Source organism: Nomascus leucogenys, chromosome 15 (genome assembly GCF_006542625.1).
Source record: "Nomascus leucogenys isolate Asia chromosome 15, Asia_NLE_v1, whole genome shotgun sequence".
NCBI lineage: Eukaryota > Metazoa > Chordata > Mammalia > Primates > Hylobatidae > Nomascus > Nomascus leucogenys.
This window is the reverse complement of record NC_044395.1, coordinates 15605713-15620782: the sequence shown is the minus strand read 5'-3', so window position 1 is coordinate 15620782 and position 15070 is coordinate 15605713. Positions and strand designations below refer to the sequence as shown.

The window sequence follows — 15070 nt, the reverse complement described above, 5'->3', positions numbered from 1 at the left end:
ATCTATTGCAAGTGGTTCTTGGGCACTAGGTTCTGAGGCAGTGGAGGCTGGAGGGGCCAATGAACAAGATATTGGCATGCGGGTTGGCCATGCTGGGCTGTATTAGTCCGATCTCACGCTGCTAATAAAGACATACCCAAGACGGGGTAAGTAATTTATAAAGGAGGCCGGGCATGGTGGCTCACGCCCATTATCCCAGCACTTTGGGAGTCTGAGGTGAGTGGATCACCTGAGGTCAGGAGTTTGAGACCAGACTGACCAATATGGAGAAACCTCGTCTCTACTAAAAATACAAAATTAGCTGGGTGTGGTGATGCATGCTTGTAATCCCAGCTACTCGAGAGGCTGAAGCAAGATAATTGCTTGAACCCAGGAGGTGGAGGTTTCGGTGAGCCGAGATAGCACCACTGCACTCCAGCCTGGAGAACAAGAGTGAAACTCTGTCAAAAAAAAAAAAAAATTTATAAAGGAAAGAGGTTTAATTGACTCACAGTTCCACATAGCTGGGGAGACCTCACAATCGTGGCAGAAGGCAAATGAAGAGCAAAGTCACATCTTACATGGCAGCAGGCAAGAGAGTGTGTGCCGGGGAACTCCCCTTTATAAAACCATCAGATCTCATGAGACTTATTCGCTATCGTGAAAACAGCACGGGAAAACCTGCCCCTGTGATTTAATTACCTCCCACCGGGTACCTCCCATGACACGAGGGAGTTATGAGAGCTGCAATTCAAGATGGGGTTTGGGTAGGGACACAGCCAAACCATACTATTGGTCATAGAATTCTTTTTTTTTTTTTTTTTTTTTTTTTTTTTTTGAGACGGAGTCTCGCTCTGTCCCCCAGGCTGGAGTGCAATGGCGTGATCTCAGCTCACTGCAAGCTCCGCCCCCTGGGGTCACGCCATTCTCCTGCCTCAGCCTCCCGAGTAGCTGGGACTACAGGCGCCCGCCACAACGCCCGGCTAGGCCATAGAATTCTTATCACCCTTTTCACCACTTACCCCCAGGCTTGGAGTTAGTGACCAGCAATCTGACTTTCTCTGCACAGAGGGGCAACTGGGTCAGATTCAGGGTCTCCAGAAAAAGCTGGGGTCCAGGGATAGAGTCAGGAGGAACCCACACAGTTTTCCAGAGGATAAGACTCTCAGTGGGGCACGGTGGCTCACGCCTGTAATCCCAGCACTTTGGGAGGCCAATGAGGGCAGATCACTTGAGGTGGGGAGTTTGAGACCAGCCTGACCAATATGGAGAAACCCCATCTCTACTAAAAATACAAAATTAGCCAGGTGTGGAGGCACATGCCCGTAATCCCAGCTACTCGGGAGGCTGAGGCAGGAGAATTGCTTGAATCTGGAAGGCAGAGGTTGTGATGAGCCAAGATCGTGCCATTGCACACTCCAGCCTGGGCAAGAAGAGCTAAACTCCATCTCAAAAAAAAAAGACTCTCACTCCCGTTAACCATTACCCCACTGCTTCCACAGCGTCTTCAAGGAGGCGGGACCTGGGAGGGGATGGGTGGGAGGATCAGCAGCTGTGATGAACCTTGTCCCTACCCCGAGCACTGGGTTGCTGATCCAGCTATGGAGAAAGCTGCAGGTAGGAGGCCAGGAGAAATCCTTTGCAGGGGACTTTGGGACGGGCAGGGGGCCGACTTGGAGGCTGTAGCTTTGGGACCAGGGCACACTTGATTTTGGGGCTTGGAGCCCTGAGGCAGGTAAACAAGTCAGGAGAAAAGTAGTGAGCTGATATGTCTGTCTTCCTGGTCCACACCCTGTACTGATATGCTCAGATTTATGTGCCAAGGACTTGCGGGGAGGGAAAGGGAGGGGACCGCACAATAGTCCTGTGTGTATGGCAGTGAGAAGAGAAGACCCCTTTGGAGCAGAATGGAGGGGGCATGCCCTGAGTTTGGGGGTTCCCCTGAGTCCTTTTAGTTTATGCCAATGGAAGAGGCACATCTGGGTAGAAGAATGTGACTGTCCTCCTCTCACCCACTTCTTTGCTCAGTAGATCTGCAGGACACAGCCTCGTTAACTCTGTAAGTGCCATGAGGGTTGGGGCAAGGGGAGGAAAGAATAGGAGGCAGGGAAGTGCTTCACTGCCATTAGCACCTAAAGGAGATCCTGGGACCCAAGTCCAGCTGCCAGCTTGTACCTGCTTCCCCTGCCTCCTTGCAGAAAGTTTAAGTTTAACCCAAAGCTGGGCATTGATAATCCTGTCCTCTCCCTGGCCGAAGACCACGACCCCTATGGTAACTCCCTCACCCCCTGGCAACCATTCCCTTTCCCTGGAGGCACCATAGCTCCACACAGCCTCCGATCTCCTTGGTAACCACTCACTGGGTCTCCCTCTGATAACAGCCTTGGTTGGGAGTAGAGATAGGAGGGGCCAGGTGTTTTCTCCTGTCCCAGTCCCTCTGCCCAGGAAGTGTTCACCCCACCACCCAACACCCAACCAGGCAGAAACTGCCCAGCGCCCTATCAGGACACAGGGTCTGCCAGGCACACGGTGAACCTGTACTTGGGCTGTGCCCTCTCCTCCCCCTTTTCTGCTGCCCACCTCACCCTCCAGATCCCTGGAGCCTGGAGCGGCCTCGCTTCTGTTTACTGAGCAAAGAGGAGGGCAAGAGTTTTGGCTTCCACCTGCAGCAGGAGCTGGGCAGGGCTGGGCATGTGGTGTGCAGGGTGGACCCAGGCACCTCTGCCCAGCGCCAGGGTCTTCAGGAAGGAGACAGGATCCTGGCGGTGAACAACGATGTTGTGGAACATGAAGACTACGCGGTGGTAAGGCTGTGGCCCAGGAGAGCATGTGGCACCTCAGAAAGAGAAGCGGGTTGCTCAGTCCCCTGGGCACTATGGCAGCAAGGCAAAAGCCTCACTCCCCCACACCCCAGGATTTAGAAGTGCCCCATTCAGAGGGGTGGGGGAAGGCATCTAGAAAGCTGATTCCCGCCAGGCGCAGTGGCTCACGTCTGTAATCCCAACACTTTGGGAGGCCGAGGCAGGAGGATCACCCAAGGTCAGCAGTTCAAGACCAGCCTGGCCAACATGGCAAGACCCTGTCTCTACTAAAAATACAAAAATTAGCCAGGCGTGGTGGCAGGCACCTGTAATCCCAGCTACTCGGGAGGCTGAGGCAGGAGAATCACTTGAACCCAGAAGGCGGAGGTTGCGGTGAGCTGAGATCGCACCACTGCACTCCAGCCTGGGGGACAAGAGCGAAACTCCGTCTCAAAAAAAAAAGAAAAAAAGCCGATTCCCCTGGCAAAAAATGTGGATTTCAGGGAGGTCCTGGGGGTTGGCAAGAGGGTCTAGACCAAACCCACGCCCACATGCCCTCTGTCCAGGTGGTACGCCGCATCCGGGCCAGCAGCCCTCGGGTGTTGCTGACAGTATTGGCACGGCATGCACATGACGTGGCCCGAGCTCAGCTGGGAGAAGATGCCCACCTCTGTCCTACCCTAGGCCCAGGGGTCCGGCCCCGGCTATGCCACATAGTGAAAGATGAGGGTGGTTTTGGCTTCAGTGTCACCCATGGTGAGCCCAGAGGGTGTGAGGGGGTGGTAAGGATGAGGGATCTCAGCCCCTGTTCAGGGCAGGGAGGCAACAGATTGGACCTTGCATTTTTTTTATTTCTAGGCAATCAGGGTCCTTTCTGGTTGGTGCTAAGTACTGGAGGAGCAGCTGAGCGGGCAGGGGTGCCCCCGGGGGCCCGGCTGCTGGAAGTGAATGGGGTCAGTGTGGAGAAGTTCACTCACAACCAACTCACCAGGAAGGTGTGGCTGCCTGTCTCCCACTCTCCTCCCCCAATCCGGGCCTGGGCCCCACCTCGGGAAGACGCCTCCTCCCCCATGCGCCTAACTTCCTTATCTGGTCTCCTACCTTTATCACCAACCTCCCCCTCTACAGTTTGTGCCAGGTTCCACTTAGTGCCTGGGAGGAGGGGCTGTGGGGGGAGCATGCCTCTTCTCTCCCTGCCCAGGTGTTATACTGATGCCCTGCTGGGTCCCCACAGCTTTGGCAGAGTGGACAGCAGGTGACCTTGCTGGTGGCAGGGCCAGAGGTGGAGGAACAGTGTCGCCAGCTGGGATTGCCCCTGGCTGCACCCCTGGCAGAGGGCTGGGCACTGCCCACAAAGCCCCGCTGTCTGCGCCTGGAGAAGGGGCCCCAGGGTTTTGGGTTCCTGCTCCGGGAGGAAAAGGGCCTTGATGGTCGCCCTGGTGAGTGGGAGCCCTGGGGCTGGTGGGGGAAGGTGGGCCTTGGGGTGGGCACACAATTGTATATACACCTTTCAGTGCACCGAAGAGGTGTCCCTGTCTGAGCTCTGGCCCTGGGCCGCCTCTTCCTGTTCACTCTGGGGTCAGTCCCCTGGTGTGCACACAGTGGCCTAGGATAGCTGGAGAGGAGCAGTGAGGATGTCTATGCCCCAGGACAGTTCCTGTGGGAGGTGGACCCGGGACTGCCAGCCAAGAAGGCTGGGATGCAGGCTGGGGACCGGCTGGTGGCTGTGGCTGGGGAGAGCGTGGAGGGGCTGGGCCATGAGGAGACAGTGTCCAGGATCCAGGCGCAGGGCTCCCGTGTCTCCCTCATTGTCGTCGACCCGGAGGCTGACCGCTTCTTCAGCATGGTGCGTGCTGAGGGGCAGGGGCTAGGGTTGGGGCAGGAGTGGGGCAGGGCTTGGGTCCAACAGATTTGCTCTACCTGCCGCCTTCCAGGTTCGCCTATCCCCACTCCTCTTCTTGGAGAACACAGAGGCTCCCGCAGTTCAGCAGGGCAGCAGTTCAGCCTCACTGGTTGAGACAGAGGACCCTTCACTTGAAGACACAAGCGTGCCTTCTGTCCCTCTTGGCTCCCGACAGTGCTTCCTGTACCCTGGGCCTGGTGGCGGCTATGGCTTCCGACTCAGTTGTGTGGCCAGTGGGCCTCGTCTCTTCATCTCCCAGGTGACTGATGCCCCATGGATCTTGAATCCCTTCGATCCCTTGCTGCCTGATCAGTCTTCCTCTGCTTCCCTCCCAGAGCCTTAAGCCAGCAAACTTTCCCCTACGGTAAAGGGGAAAGATGTCCCATCTGCATGCCCCCACACCACCAGGTGACTCCAGGAGGCTCAGCTGCCCGGGCTGGGCTGCAAGTGGGAGATGTGATTCTGGAAGTGAACGGGTATCCTGTTGGGGGAGAGAATGACCTGGAGAGGCTTCAGCAGCTGCCTGAGGCTGAGCCACCCCTCTGCCTGAAGCTGGCAGCCAGGTCTCTGCGGGGCTTGGAAGCCTGGATTCCCCCTGGGGCTGCAGAGGTGAGGAAGAAGAAACAGATGGAACTGTGAGTAGCTACAGAAGGGCAGGGAGGAGTGAGAAAGAAGGACAGAGTGGGCAAGGTACAAGGTGAAGCAGTGTGGGGTACGCAGGTTGGGACTTCAGGTCGTGGTAGGTGGGGACAGAAGGACCCGTGAAATAAATGCCATTCCTGGGCATTCCAGTGCAGGGCGGGGCAAGAAAAAGGAACTCTTCTGGGTCCCACCTGGAATGACCTTCTACCCCCTCTCTCCGCATAGGACTGGGCTCTGGCCTCGGATCTGCTGTAGAGCACCCCTGCTTGGTACAGACATACTCAGGGGCTACCCTGTCTTCACTCTCCAGCCTGAGGTGGTGAAGGCAGGATGCTCTCTCTAAGCCAGACCAGAGGGACTCAGACACTACCGATCACAGGCTGGCCCAGATGCTCCCTCCCTTCCTGCAGGTCCACCTCCCAGCAGAGGGTGTGGTTGGAGGCCTCAGGCAGGTCCCTGAAGGAGTCTGAGGCTCTAGAGGATGTCATACGGGAGTTTTGGAGAGCTGTGTCCCAACGATGAAGGTGTGGCTGTGGGTCTGGCTAGGATTGAAGCCATCTGGACCTTTTCTAGATATGACTCCAGGACCCTTGAGTGTAATGCAAAAATTTGGAGACCAGCTATGCCTGCCCTCTGTGGGTCCCTTAGCATTGCGGGAGGGTGGTGCTTGGCCACTGTTGCATTTGTTATGGAAATGGCCGTTCCCCATAAACTGACTGTCTGTGTTTGTGATGGTGGGGGTAAGGGGCAGTGGTGTGAAGGGATCAAAAGGGCCTCAGGCTCAAGGGGTGGGATGCGGCTCCTGCAGGAGAGAGGTTGAGACCTGGTCAAATTTCTTTCCTGTCACTGAATCTCAGGGATAATGGGTCAACCCAGAACTGAGACGTCTGCATGAGAGCCACTCCTAAAAATCAACAACAACAACAAAAAGAACAAAAAAAGAAGAAAACTAAATAAAAATAAAAATAAAAAAGATCTACTCCTCTCTGCCAAAAGGCCAGAGCCCACAGCTCTATTAAGTTCTGCATCAAGACACTTTATTGCTGGGGCCTCAGAGAACACTAGAGACTAGGGGCTGGTGGCTTCAAAGATCCAGGGGGGGGAGTCCAAACTGGCGTAGCTGCTCCTTGTGCCTGGCGTGCAATCTCAGTGCCACCCCATCCCACTGCGGCTTGATGGCTCTCAGCTTGGCCAAGAGCCTGTCCAGACTGTCCTGCAGACATCAACATTTCAGCCCCCAGGAAGCCAGAAGGAAGGAGAGAGGGCTGCCCCAGGTTGGTTCGTAAGCTTTCCTTGCCCAGTAGACATGGTTGTATCCCCTCTGTCTGCCCTCAGGATAGAGCAGGGCTCCCTTGGAGATGCTTCTTCTCCTTACCCCTGGGTTGTCAGTCATCACACTAGCTGGGGTTTGTGGGCACGGGGGAGTCCTGGGTACTGGGATGGCTGGGATCCAGGGGGTGGTGCTTACGTGTAAGATTTCCTCATACTTCGCCTCCATGTCTGCCACGTGGGCCTGAAGCTGAGCCAGGGCCTGGTCCCGCTCTCCCAGAGCTTGTTCAGCCTCTTCCTGGGCAGCCGCAGCCTCCTTTTGGCATACCTCTGGGGGCAGGCAGGATGAAAGAGAGCAGGATGGTGACACTCTATCCTTGACCAGTCTCCAAAGGTATCTGGAAAGGAGACCTCAAATGGGCTCATTCCAGACTCCCCCAGCATCACCAACTTTCCCACAGTCCCTGTAAAAGCTGAAGCTCCACTGAGGTATAGCAGAGAGTGGTGGGCTTGAGATAGAAGGCTCCAAAGTCGGATTCCTACCTGGGTGACCACTGGCATGTCTCTTTCTGAGCCTTGCTTTCTTCATCTTTTTTTTTTTTTTTAAGATGGAGTCTCAGTCTGTCGCCAGGCTGGAGTGCAGTGGCATGATCTTGGCTCACTGCAACTGCCACCTCCTGGGTTCAAGCAATTCTCCTGCCTCAGCCTCCCGAGTAGCTGGGACTACAGGCACATGCCACCACGCCCAGCTAATCTTTGAATTTTTACTAGGGATGGGGTTTCACCATGTTGGCCAGGATGGTGCCTATCTCTTGACCTTGTGATCCGCCCACCTCGGCCTCCCAAATTGGTGGGATTACAAGCGTGAGCCACCGCGGCTGGCTGGTGTCTTCATCTTTAAAGAGAGAATGACACATTTCTCAGGGGCATACTGTGACCTTTAAACATGATAAATGGATGACAAAGCACCTAGCTAGTATAAAGGAGGTGCTTAAACATTGATTCATTGGCTGGGCGCGGTGGCTTACACCTGTAACCCTAGCACTTTGGGAGGCCGAGGAGGGTGGATTACCTGAGGTCAGGAGTCTGAAACGAGCCTGGCCAACATGGTGAAATTCCATCTCTACTAAAAATACAAAAATTAGCCGGGCATGGTGGTGCACACCTGTAATCCCTGCTATTCGGGAGGCTGAGGCAGGAGAATTGCTTGAATGTGGGAGGTGGAGGTTGCAGTGAGTCGAGATCGTGCCATTGCACTCCAGAATGAGCGACCAGAGCGAAACTCCATCTCAAAACAAAAAAACAAAAAAACCCAAAACAACAACAACAAAAACAAAAACAATTGAGTCATTGATTGACTTGGAATTTGAGGTAAAGCAAAAATTAGGAAAGGAACCCAGGGTTTGAATGGCAGATAAGCAGCTCCTGGCCATCTATAGCTAAACCGAAGGCTTTTTTTTTTTTTTTTTTTTTTAGTTGGAATCTTACTCTGTTGCCGAGGCTGGAGTGTAGTGGTGTGATCTTGGCTCACTGCAGCCTCCACCTCCTGGGTTCAAGTGATTCTCCTGACTCAGCCTCCCAAGTAGCTGAGATTACAGGCACATGCCACCATACTTGGCTAATTTTTGTAATTTTAGTAGAGATGGCATTTCACCATATTGGCCAGGCTGGTCTTGAACTCTTGGCCTCAAGCAATCCTCTTGCCTTGACCTCCCAAAATGCTGGGATTACAGGGGTGAGCCACTGCACCCGGTTGAAGGCATTTTTAAGGTATGAAAACTTTGAGACCAAAATTGTGAAAGAGCTCATATGTCATGCTGAGATATTTCAACATTATTTTGTAAGCAAGAGACGAGAAGAGAAGCAAAGGCTTCCTGATTTTTAAAAATATTTTTGCTTATTAGGAGTGTTTATTCATTTATTTGGTGAACAGTTATTTAGGATCTACCAGGTGCTAGGTCTTGAAGATACAGAAGTAAATAAGTCAAACATTTTCCCTTAGTTTCATTGTAGAAATCAGCTAAACTAAAAGGGAATATGTTTTGCTCACAAGAGGCATGGTAGTGGTGGGGAGTTAGGGCTGGCCTTGAGAGGAGGAAATGGGGTGTGAGGCCTACCTCTTCTTTTTTATTTTTATTTATTTTTTTGAGACAGAGTCTTGCTCTGTTGCCCAGGCTGGAGTGCAATGGCGTGATCTCAGCTCACTGCAACCTCTGCCTCCCGTGTTCAAGTGATTCTCCTGCATCAGCCTCCCGAGTAGCTGGGATTACAGGTGTGCACCACCACATCTGGCTAATTTTTATATTTTTAGTAGAGACGGGGTTTCGCCATTTGGCCAGGCTGTTCTTGAACTCCTGACCTCAGGTGATCCACCCGCCTTGGCCTCCCAAAGTGCTGGGATTACAGGCCTGAGCCACTGCGCCTGGCGCCTCTTCTTTACTTACAACAGAGATTGTTGGCATCCCGAACCCTCTGCTGCAGTCCTCAGTGGTGGAGGGTCAGTGAAAGTGGGGAAAGCGATCCCAGAGCCCAGACGGCAGCTTTCTGGAGCAGAGACTTTGAAGTCTACCCCTCCATGCTGGCCCTTACTGCAACTCTTGGAGAGAAGGGGCTTAGAGAGTGGGGAAACCTACCTAGCTGCCCCCGAAGGCCTTTGACTTCTTCCTCCAGCTGCTTGCTGCGGGTTTGCATATCCTCCTGCAGGGCACGGCACTGGCGACTCATCTCTGGGGTGGGGGCAGTGGACCACCAGGGACCCAGGTTGGAGATGGAGGGATGGAGAAAGGAAATGAAGTTGTGGGTGGGGAAGCCTCTACTTGGTCTAGAGGAACAGGAGCACAAAGGCCTTCTTGGTTCTTTTTGTGATTCTGAGAAGCTGCAGACCATGAAAACCTGAGGAAGGGACAGGAAGCCCGACCTACCTCCTGCAGTCCAGCTTTGGCTGGGGATGCTAGCCCTTCTCCCCTCCCACGGGATGATTGAGGCGATGGCTATGACTGCATGTGTATCCTACACAGCATCAAGCACATGGCACCAGGCATCCTGGAAGGCCCCTGCCTGGGATCCCAGGGACCTACATGTCTTTGGTTCCCGCAGGATCCTTCCTGATTTGTACCGTTCGGGAAAGACCAAGACCAGGCCTGGCAGTCGGAAGCCCTCCTTGTTTCCCTTCCTTGCATCAGCTGACCCTGTTGGTTGTCCTCCTCCAAGCCCCTGTCTCCTGCCCACCTGCTTAACAGACCACACACCTGCATATATGGCCTTCCCTTCACTTCCGGCCCCTTCCAGCTCAGCCTCCACCCCTTGCAGCCTCTGCCTCAGCTGGTCTTCGGAAGCCTTGGCTCGACGGGCTTCATCCCTCCGTAGAGCTGTGAGCAGTCCCAGAGCCACTGTCAGGACTGGCTGGGGCCCACTAAATCAGCCTCCATGAACTTGATGGACTTTGCCCACCTCTAGAAATCTGGTGGTGGGGTGTCCAGCCTCTTATTCTCTCTCTGGGTTTTGTTGTTTTTGTTTTTTATCCCTAGAGTCTCACAGGCTCTTCATTATTAACAAGTAAAAACTCCCTCCATGTTCTGGCTATAAAAAATAGCTTTCCAGATTGCCTGGCATGGTGGCTCATGCCTGTAATCCCAATATTTTGGGAGGCTTAGGTGGGAGAATTGCTTGAGGCCAGGAGTTTGAGACCTGCCTGGGCAACAGAGTGAGACCTTGTCTCTATAAAATAAATAGGGCCAGGCACGGTGGCTCACGCCTGTAATCCCAGCACTTCGGGAGGACAAGGCTGGTGGGACACAAGGTCAAGAGTTCGAGGCCAGCCTGGCCAACATGGTGAAAACCCATCTCTACTAAGAATACAAAAATTAGCTGGGCGTGGTGGCCGCGTGCCTGTAATCCCAGCTACTCGGGAGGCTGAGGCAGGAGAATCTCTTGAACCTGGGAGGCAGAGGCTGCAGTGAGCCAAGATTGCGCCACTGCACTCCAGCCTGGGCGACAGAGCGCCAGACTCTGTCTCAAAAAAAATAAAAATAAAAATAAATAAATAAATAAATAAATAAATAAATAAAGTAGCCAGGCATGGTGGTGTGCACCTGTAATACCAGCTACTCAGGAGGCTGAGGCAGGAAGATTGTTGGGGCCCAGGAGTTAGAGATTACAGTGAACTATGACCATACCACTGCACTCCAGCCTGGGCAATAGAGCAAGATTCTGTCAAAAACAAAAAAACAAAAAAAAACCTTCCTTTATCAACTCTCGCTGCCCACCCCTCTCTCATCGTCTTTCTCCACTAGGGGATGGTTAGGGTTCACCTTAACCCCCCACCATACCTCCAACTCTCCAATCCCCCAGGATACAGAAATGCCCCATTTCACTTCCCCTGTTGCCCACCCATGCCAGCTTCTACCCTCCTTACACAAGTGGTCTCGGAGCAGCTCCTTCTCCAGCAGCACCAGCCTGTGCCCGGACTCGGCCTCCACATCTGCACCTGCCGTGGCAAATGGCAGAGCCTCAGCTCTTCATGATCTCAGCATTCCTCACTCTGCTCGCATCCTCACCCCACACCCTGCACTTTTGCCACAGGAGACCTGAGGACCACTAAATGAGGGATCCACGGTGGCAGAGTTGACTGAAGTCAGCACCGTGTCCTCACCGACCAGCACATAACAGATTTGCAAAATACACATGACAAATATATTAGGAAGGCACAGAGCTAGATGGGGCTTAAAGGAGAGCGTGGGTGACCATTTCCCCACTTCCTCAGCTCCCTGGATCTGGCTTTGAGGACATGAAAGAGGAAGGTCAAGAGAGCTCCATCCTGTCCTGCAGAAGGCTGAATTCTCTCTGGAGGAGCTCTGCGTGGTCTTCGTGGCAGAACATGGAGAAGCAGGGGGCACCTCCACCCCACCATGACTCACCCCAGTTCTTTTTCTTCTTCTGTGCCCCAGATTTCTTCCCTCTTTCTTTGTTTTTAGGTGGCATCTCCTTGCTGTCCTGGGAGAAGGAGGGGACCTTATGTTTAGGTCTGGACACAGGGATGCTTTCCTGAGCTTTAGACTGAACCAGGAGTCTCAGGAGAGTCTCCTGGTTCTACTCCAAATTTGTCTCTCATATCCTTCAGAAAAGTCAGTTCACAGTCTCTTTGGAACCTCAGACAGGGTTGGGGTCAGTGGGGAGGATGGAGTTTTTTCTCTCAACCAGGCTGACTCTGTACAGAAGTCATTCCTCGCAACTCTCTTTTAGAGAAACGAAATCCCTGTACCTGCTCCCCTCCCTCTTCCCATCATCCTCAACCGTCTCTTCCTACCTGTAGGATCCTCTCCTGCCAGCGTCGTGGCTCCCTGTGGAGTGACCCACTCGTGGAGAGTGACAGAGAGAAGGCCCAACTAGCGAGGAGCCTGAGGCAGGGCCTGGGTCCTGGGAGCCAATCCTTGGTGGCAAATTTCTCTTGAGGGCAGGACTGAGGGCTGGAAGGTTGGGTTTCGGGAGGCTGTATGTTGTCCAGGCAACTGGGAAACATGGAATTCATAGGAAGGGGGAATGGGCTAAATCAGCTCACAAAGTTTAAATATCAAGATCTCAAAGGGTCAGTTCTTTCCTTATCCCAAAATCCTAACTATAGTTTGAAAAGAAAGGGCTTTGGAGGCCGATTAGTTATGATTCATTGCCATGTAGACATGGCCTGCAATGTGGAGACTTCCAAATTCAGATGTACACATCTGAGATAATATGTGGTGCTGATACAGAGGAAAAGGACTGACAGTAGCCATGTTGGACAACTGACATCGCCTATAATCCCAGCATTTTGAGAAGCTGAGGCAGGAGGATTACTTGAGGCCAGGAGTTCGAGACCAGCCTGGACAACACAGTGAGACCTCATTTCTACAAAAAAATATAAAAAATTAGCCTGGTTTGGTGGTGCACACTTGTAGTCTCAGCTACTTGGGAGGCTGAAGCAGGAGAATCACTTGAGCCTGGGAGATTAAGGCAGCAGCAAGCTATGATTGCACCACTGCACTCCACCCTGAATGACAGAGGGAGACCCTGTCTCAAACAAACAAAACCCCCAGACCACTGAAGATCCTCTTCAGTACACTGTAGAATGAGGGTAATAAGTGCAGGAATAGGTAGTCCAGGGAGTTTCCCACTTCAGAGAAATGAGACGCAGAGGAATAGTGGACCCATGGACTCTAGTGTACTGACCTAGAGGGATGCAAGTGTGGAGGAAAGTGCTCAGGTTACAGACAAGACATGTGAGTTTGAGTCCCAACTGTGGATATGTAACCTGAGGCAAGCCATTTGACTTTGCTCAGCATCAGTTTCCTGATCTTTAATTGTGTGATTTTGTAGCTCTTGAAAAGCCTGTGTTTTAGCTGGGTGTTTACATGGCTATCTTCTCTCCTAGTGACTTAATCTGTTGCTACATTTCCCCATTCCCTCGTGTGGTTGATTTTCAGATAGGTGTTGAGACATTGCTTTGTGAGGCTCCCTGCAGCATACAGTTGGTTGGGGCTCCCTCTAGTGGACTTGCTTGACCTTCTCCTGAGTTTCCTACATTTTTGCTTTTAAATTATTTACTGGGCAACAGTGGGGGTGACTCCCTTTGGGGATACTTCTTAGTGTCCTGTTTGAGCCAGGAGTGGCTGGAAGAATTAACGTTGGGGAGAGAGTATGATGGGTGGCCCTCCCTTGTCAGGCAGCCCTCACTTTCCCTCCAGCTCTATGCTATCCTGGAGCCTTGCCATCTTGGATCTGCCACTTGGATCTCTGGGCACCATACTGGTTAGAGTGAAAATAGCAGAAACTTCAGGACTTTTCTCCTTTTGGATTAGGGGACCTGCAGACCCTTTCTTTAGGTTTTTTTTTTTTTTTCAGTGTCTCTCTCTGTCACCGACGCTGGAGTGCAGTGGCTCAGTGGCTTGATCACGGCTCACTACAGCCTCAGCCTCCCCGGGCTCTGGTGATCTTCCCGCCTCAACCTCCTGAGTAGCTAGGACTACAGGCACATGCCACCACACCTGGCTAATTTTTGTATTTTTTGTAGAGATGGGGTTTCACCATGTTGTCCAGCATGGTCTCGAACTCCTGGCCTCAAGAGATCCACCTGCCTCGGCCTCCCAAGGTTTTTGGATTATAGGTGTGAGCCACTGCACTAGCTATCCTTTTTTTTTTTTTTTTTTTTTCTCAGACAGAGTCTCATTCTGTCGCCAGGCTGGAGTACAGTGACGTGATCTTGGCTCACTGCAACCTACACCTCCCAGGTTCAAGCAATTCTCTGCCTCAGCCTCCCGAGTAGCTGGGAATACTGGCACCCACCACCACGCCTGGCTAATTTTTGTATTTTTAGTACAGATGGGGTTTCATCATCTTGGCCAGGCTGGTCTTGAACTCCTGACCTCATGATCCACCCGCCTCAGCCTCCCAAAGTACTGGGATTACAGGCGTGAGCCACTGCGCCCGGGCTTCTTTCTTTAGGTACTTCTCTTCAACTCTGTCACCCTCAATATTTTTGGTCCATTGCCTATTATCAGGAGCACATCTGTAGAAATAGCCACAAGAGGCTGGCCACGGTGACTCACACCTGTAATCCCAGCACTTTGGGAGGCTGAGGTGGGCAGATTGTGAGGTCAGGAGTTCGAGACCAGCCTGGCCAACATTATTAAACCCTGTCTCTACTAAAAAATACAAAAATTAGCTGGGCATGGTGGCACGTGCCTGTAATCCCAGCTACTGGGGAGGCTGAGGCGGCAGAATCGCTTGAACCCAGGAGGCGGAGGTTGCAGTAAACCGAGATTGCGCCACTGCACTCCAGCCTGGGCAGCAAAGCAAGACTCCATCTCAAAAAAAAAAAAAGCCACAAGATCTGGAATTGAAAATTCCTTCTTCTGGGTAGTGGGTAACTTCAGGCAGAGGCTGGTTCATGCTTGTCACCTTGTGGCTGCACGGCACTTACATGAACTTCCGGGCATTTTACAGAGCAAAGAGAGGAGCCAGTCTTGACTTCCCAAGTGCTTACAGCTCCTGTAACTCAGAGTCAACTAATCTTGTGGACATCTCCCAAATCTGGAGGATATTCTTCTTCTAATCTTTTATTTATTTATTTTTGAAGCCAGTGGAATTTAGTAGTGGGGGCCTGTATACCAACTTTAGTGACTATAAACCAAAAATAAAATTCTAAGCCTGCCAGCCATCTGAGTGGACCCCTCCTCTAGGCCAAGGGCTTTCCAAAGTGAACCTGAAGAACTAGTTCAGGCTGTGATGGGAAGGGGGAGCCAGACATGCCTCATCATACCCTCCTCCCTTTTAGAATTACTGATAGAACACACTCTTTAAATCTGATAAGAAACATTTACAGGCCTGGTGGCTCATGCCTGTAATTTCAGCACTTTGGGAGGCTGAGGCGGGCAGATCACTTGAGGCCAGAAGGTTGAGACCAGCCTGGGCAACGTGGTGAAATCCCATCTACACAAAAAATACA

At 52.4% G+C, this 15070-nt stretch overlaps 2 protein-coding genes across 3 annotated transcripts; one reads left to right on the top strand and one right to left on the bottom strand.

Annotated features, from left to right (window-relative positions):
- Positions 1 to 1566: 1566 nt before the first annotated feature.
- Positions 1567 to 6297, top strand: PDZD3 (PDZ domain containing 3). Of its 2 annotated transcripts, none has more exons than XM_003253271.3 (11): positions 1567 to 1596; positions 2011 to 2038; positions 2178 to 2251; positions 2572 to 2783; positions 3347 to 3536; positions 3639 to 3733; positions 4015 to 4219; positions 4430 to 4626; positions 4715 to 4942; positions 5092 to 5292; positions 5551 to 6297. In XM_003253271.3, the coding sequence occupies exons 1-11, from the start codon at positions 1581 to 1583 to the stop codon at positions 5578 to 5580; spliced, it is 1476 nt and encodes a 491-aa protein (XP_003253319.2). In that variant the 5' UTR covers positions 1567 to 1580; the 3' UTR covers positions 5581 to 6297. The 2 variants fall into 2 exon arrangements, with proteins under 2 accessions (XP_003253319.2, XP_003253320.2); XM_003253272.3 differs by having other exon boundaries at positions 3639 to 3775.
- CCDC153 (coiled-coil domain containing 153) lies at positions 5726 to 11936 on the bottom strand. The gene is made up of 7 exons (XM_030829037.1): positions 11900 to 11936; positions 11511 to 11586; positions 11009 to 11080; positions 9843 to 9962; positions 9228 to 9320; positions 6794 to 6924; positions 5726 to 6538 (listed from the first exon to the last, which is right to left on the bottom strand). The coding sequence occupies exons 2-7, from the start codon at positions 11572 to 11574 to the stop codon at positions 6410 to 6412; spliced, it is 609 nt and encodes a 202-aa protein (XP_030684897.1). The 5' UTR covers positions 11575 to 11586; positions 11900 to 11936; the 3' UTR covers positions 5726 to 6409.
- Positions 11937 to 15070: the final 3134 nt, after the last annotated feature.

Bases quoted from the DNA above. Each gene is read 5' to 3' on its own strand.
- CCDC153 (XM_030829037.1), bottom strand. From the start codon at position 11,574: ATGCCACCTAAAAACAAAGAAAGAGGGAAGAAATCTGGGGCACAGAAG. The intron at 11,081-11,510 runs GTGAGTCATGGT...TTGCCACGGCAG, and splicing joins GAAGAAGAAAAAGAACTGGG to GTGCAGATGTGGAGGCCGAG. The intron at 9,963-11,008 runs GTAAGGAGGGTA...GACTGCTCACAG, and splicing joins GCTGCTCCGAGACCACTTGT to CTCTACGGAGGGATGAAGCC.
- PDZD3 (XM_003253272.3), top strand. The intron at 3,537-3,638 runs GTGAGCCCAGAG...TTTTATTTCTAG, and splicing joins TGGCTTCAGTGTCACCCATG to GCAATCAGGGTCCTTTCTGG. The intron at 4,943-5,091 runs GTGACTGATGCC...CCACACCACCAG, and splicing joins CTCGTCTCTTCATCTCCCAG to GTGACTCCAGGAGGCTCAGC.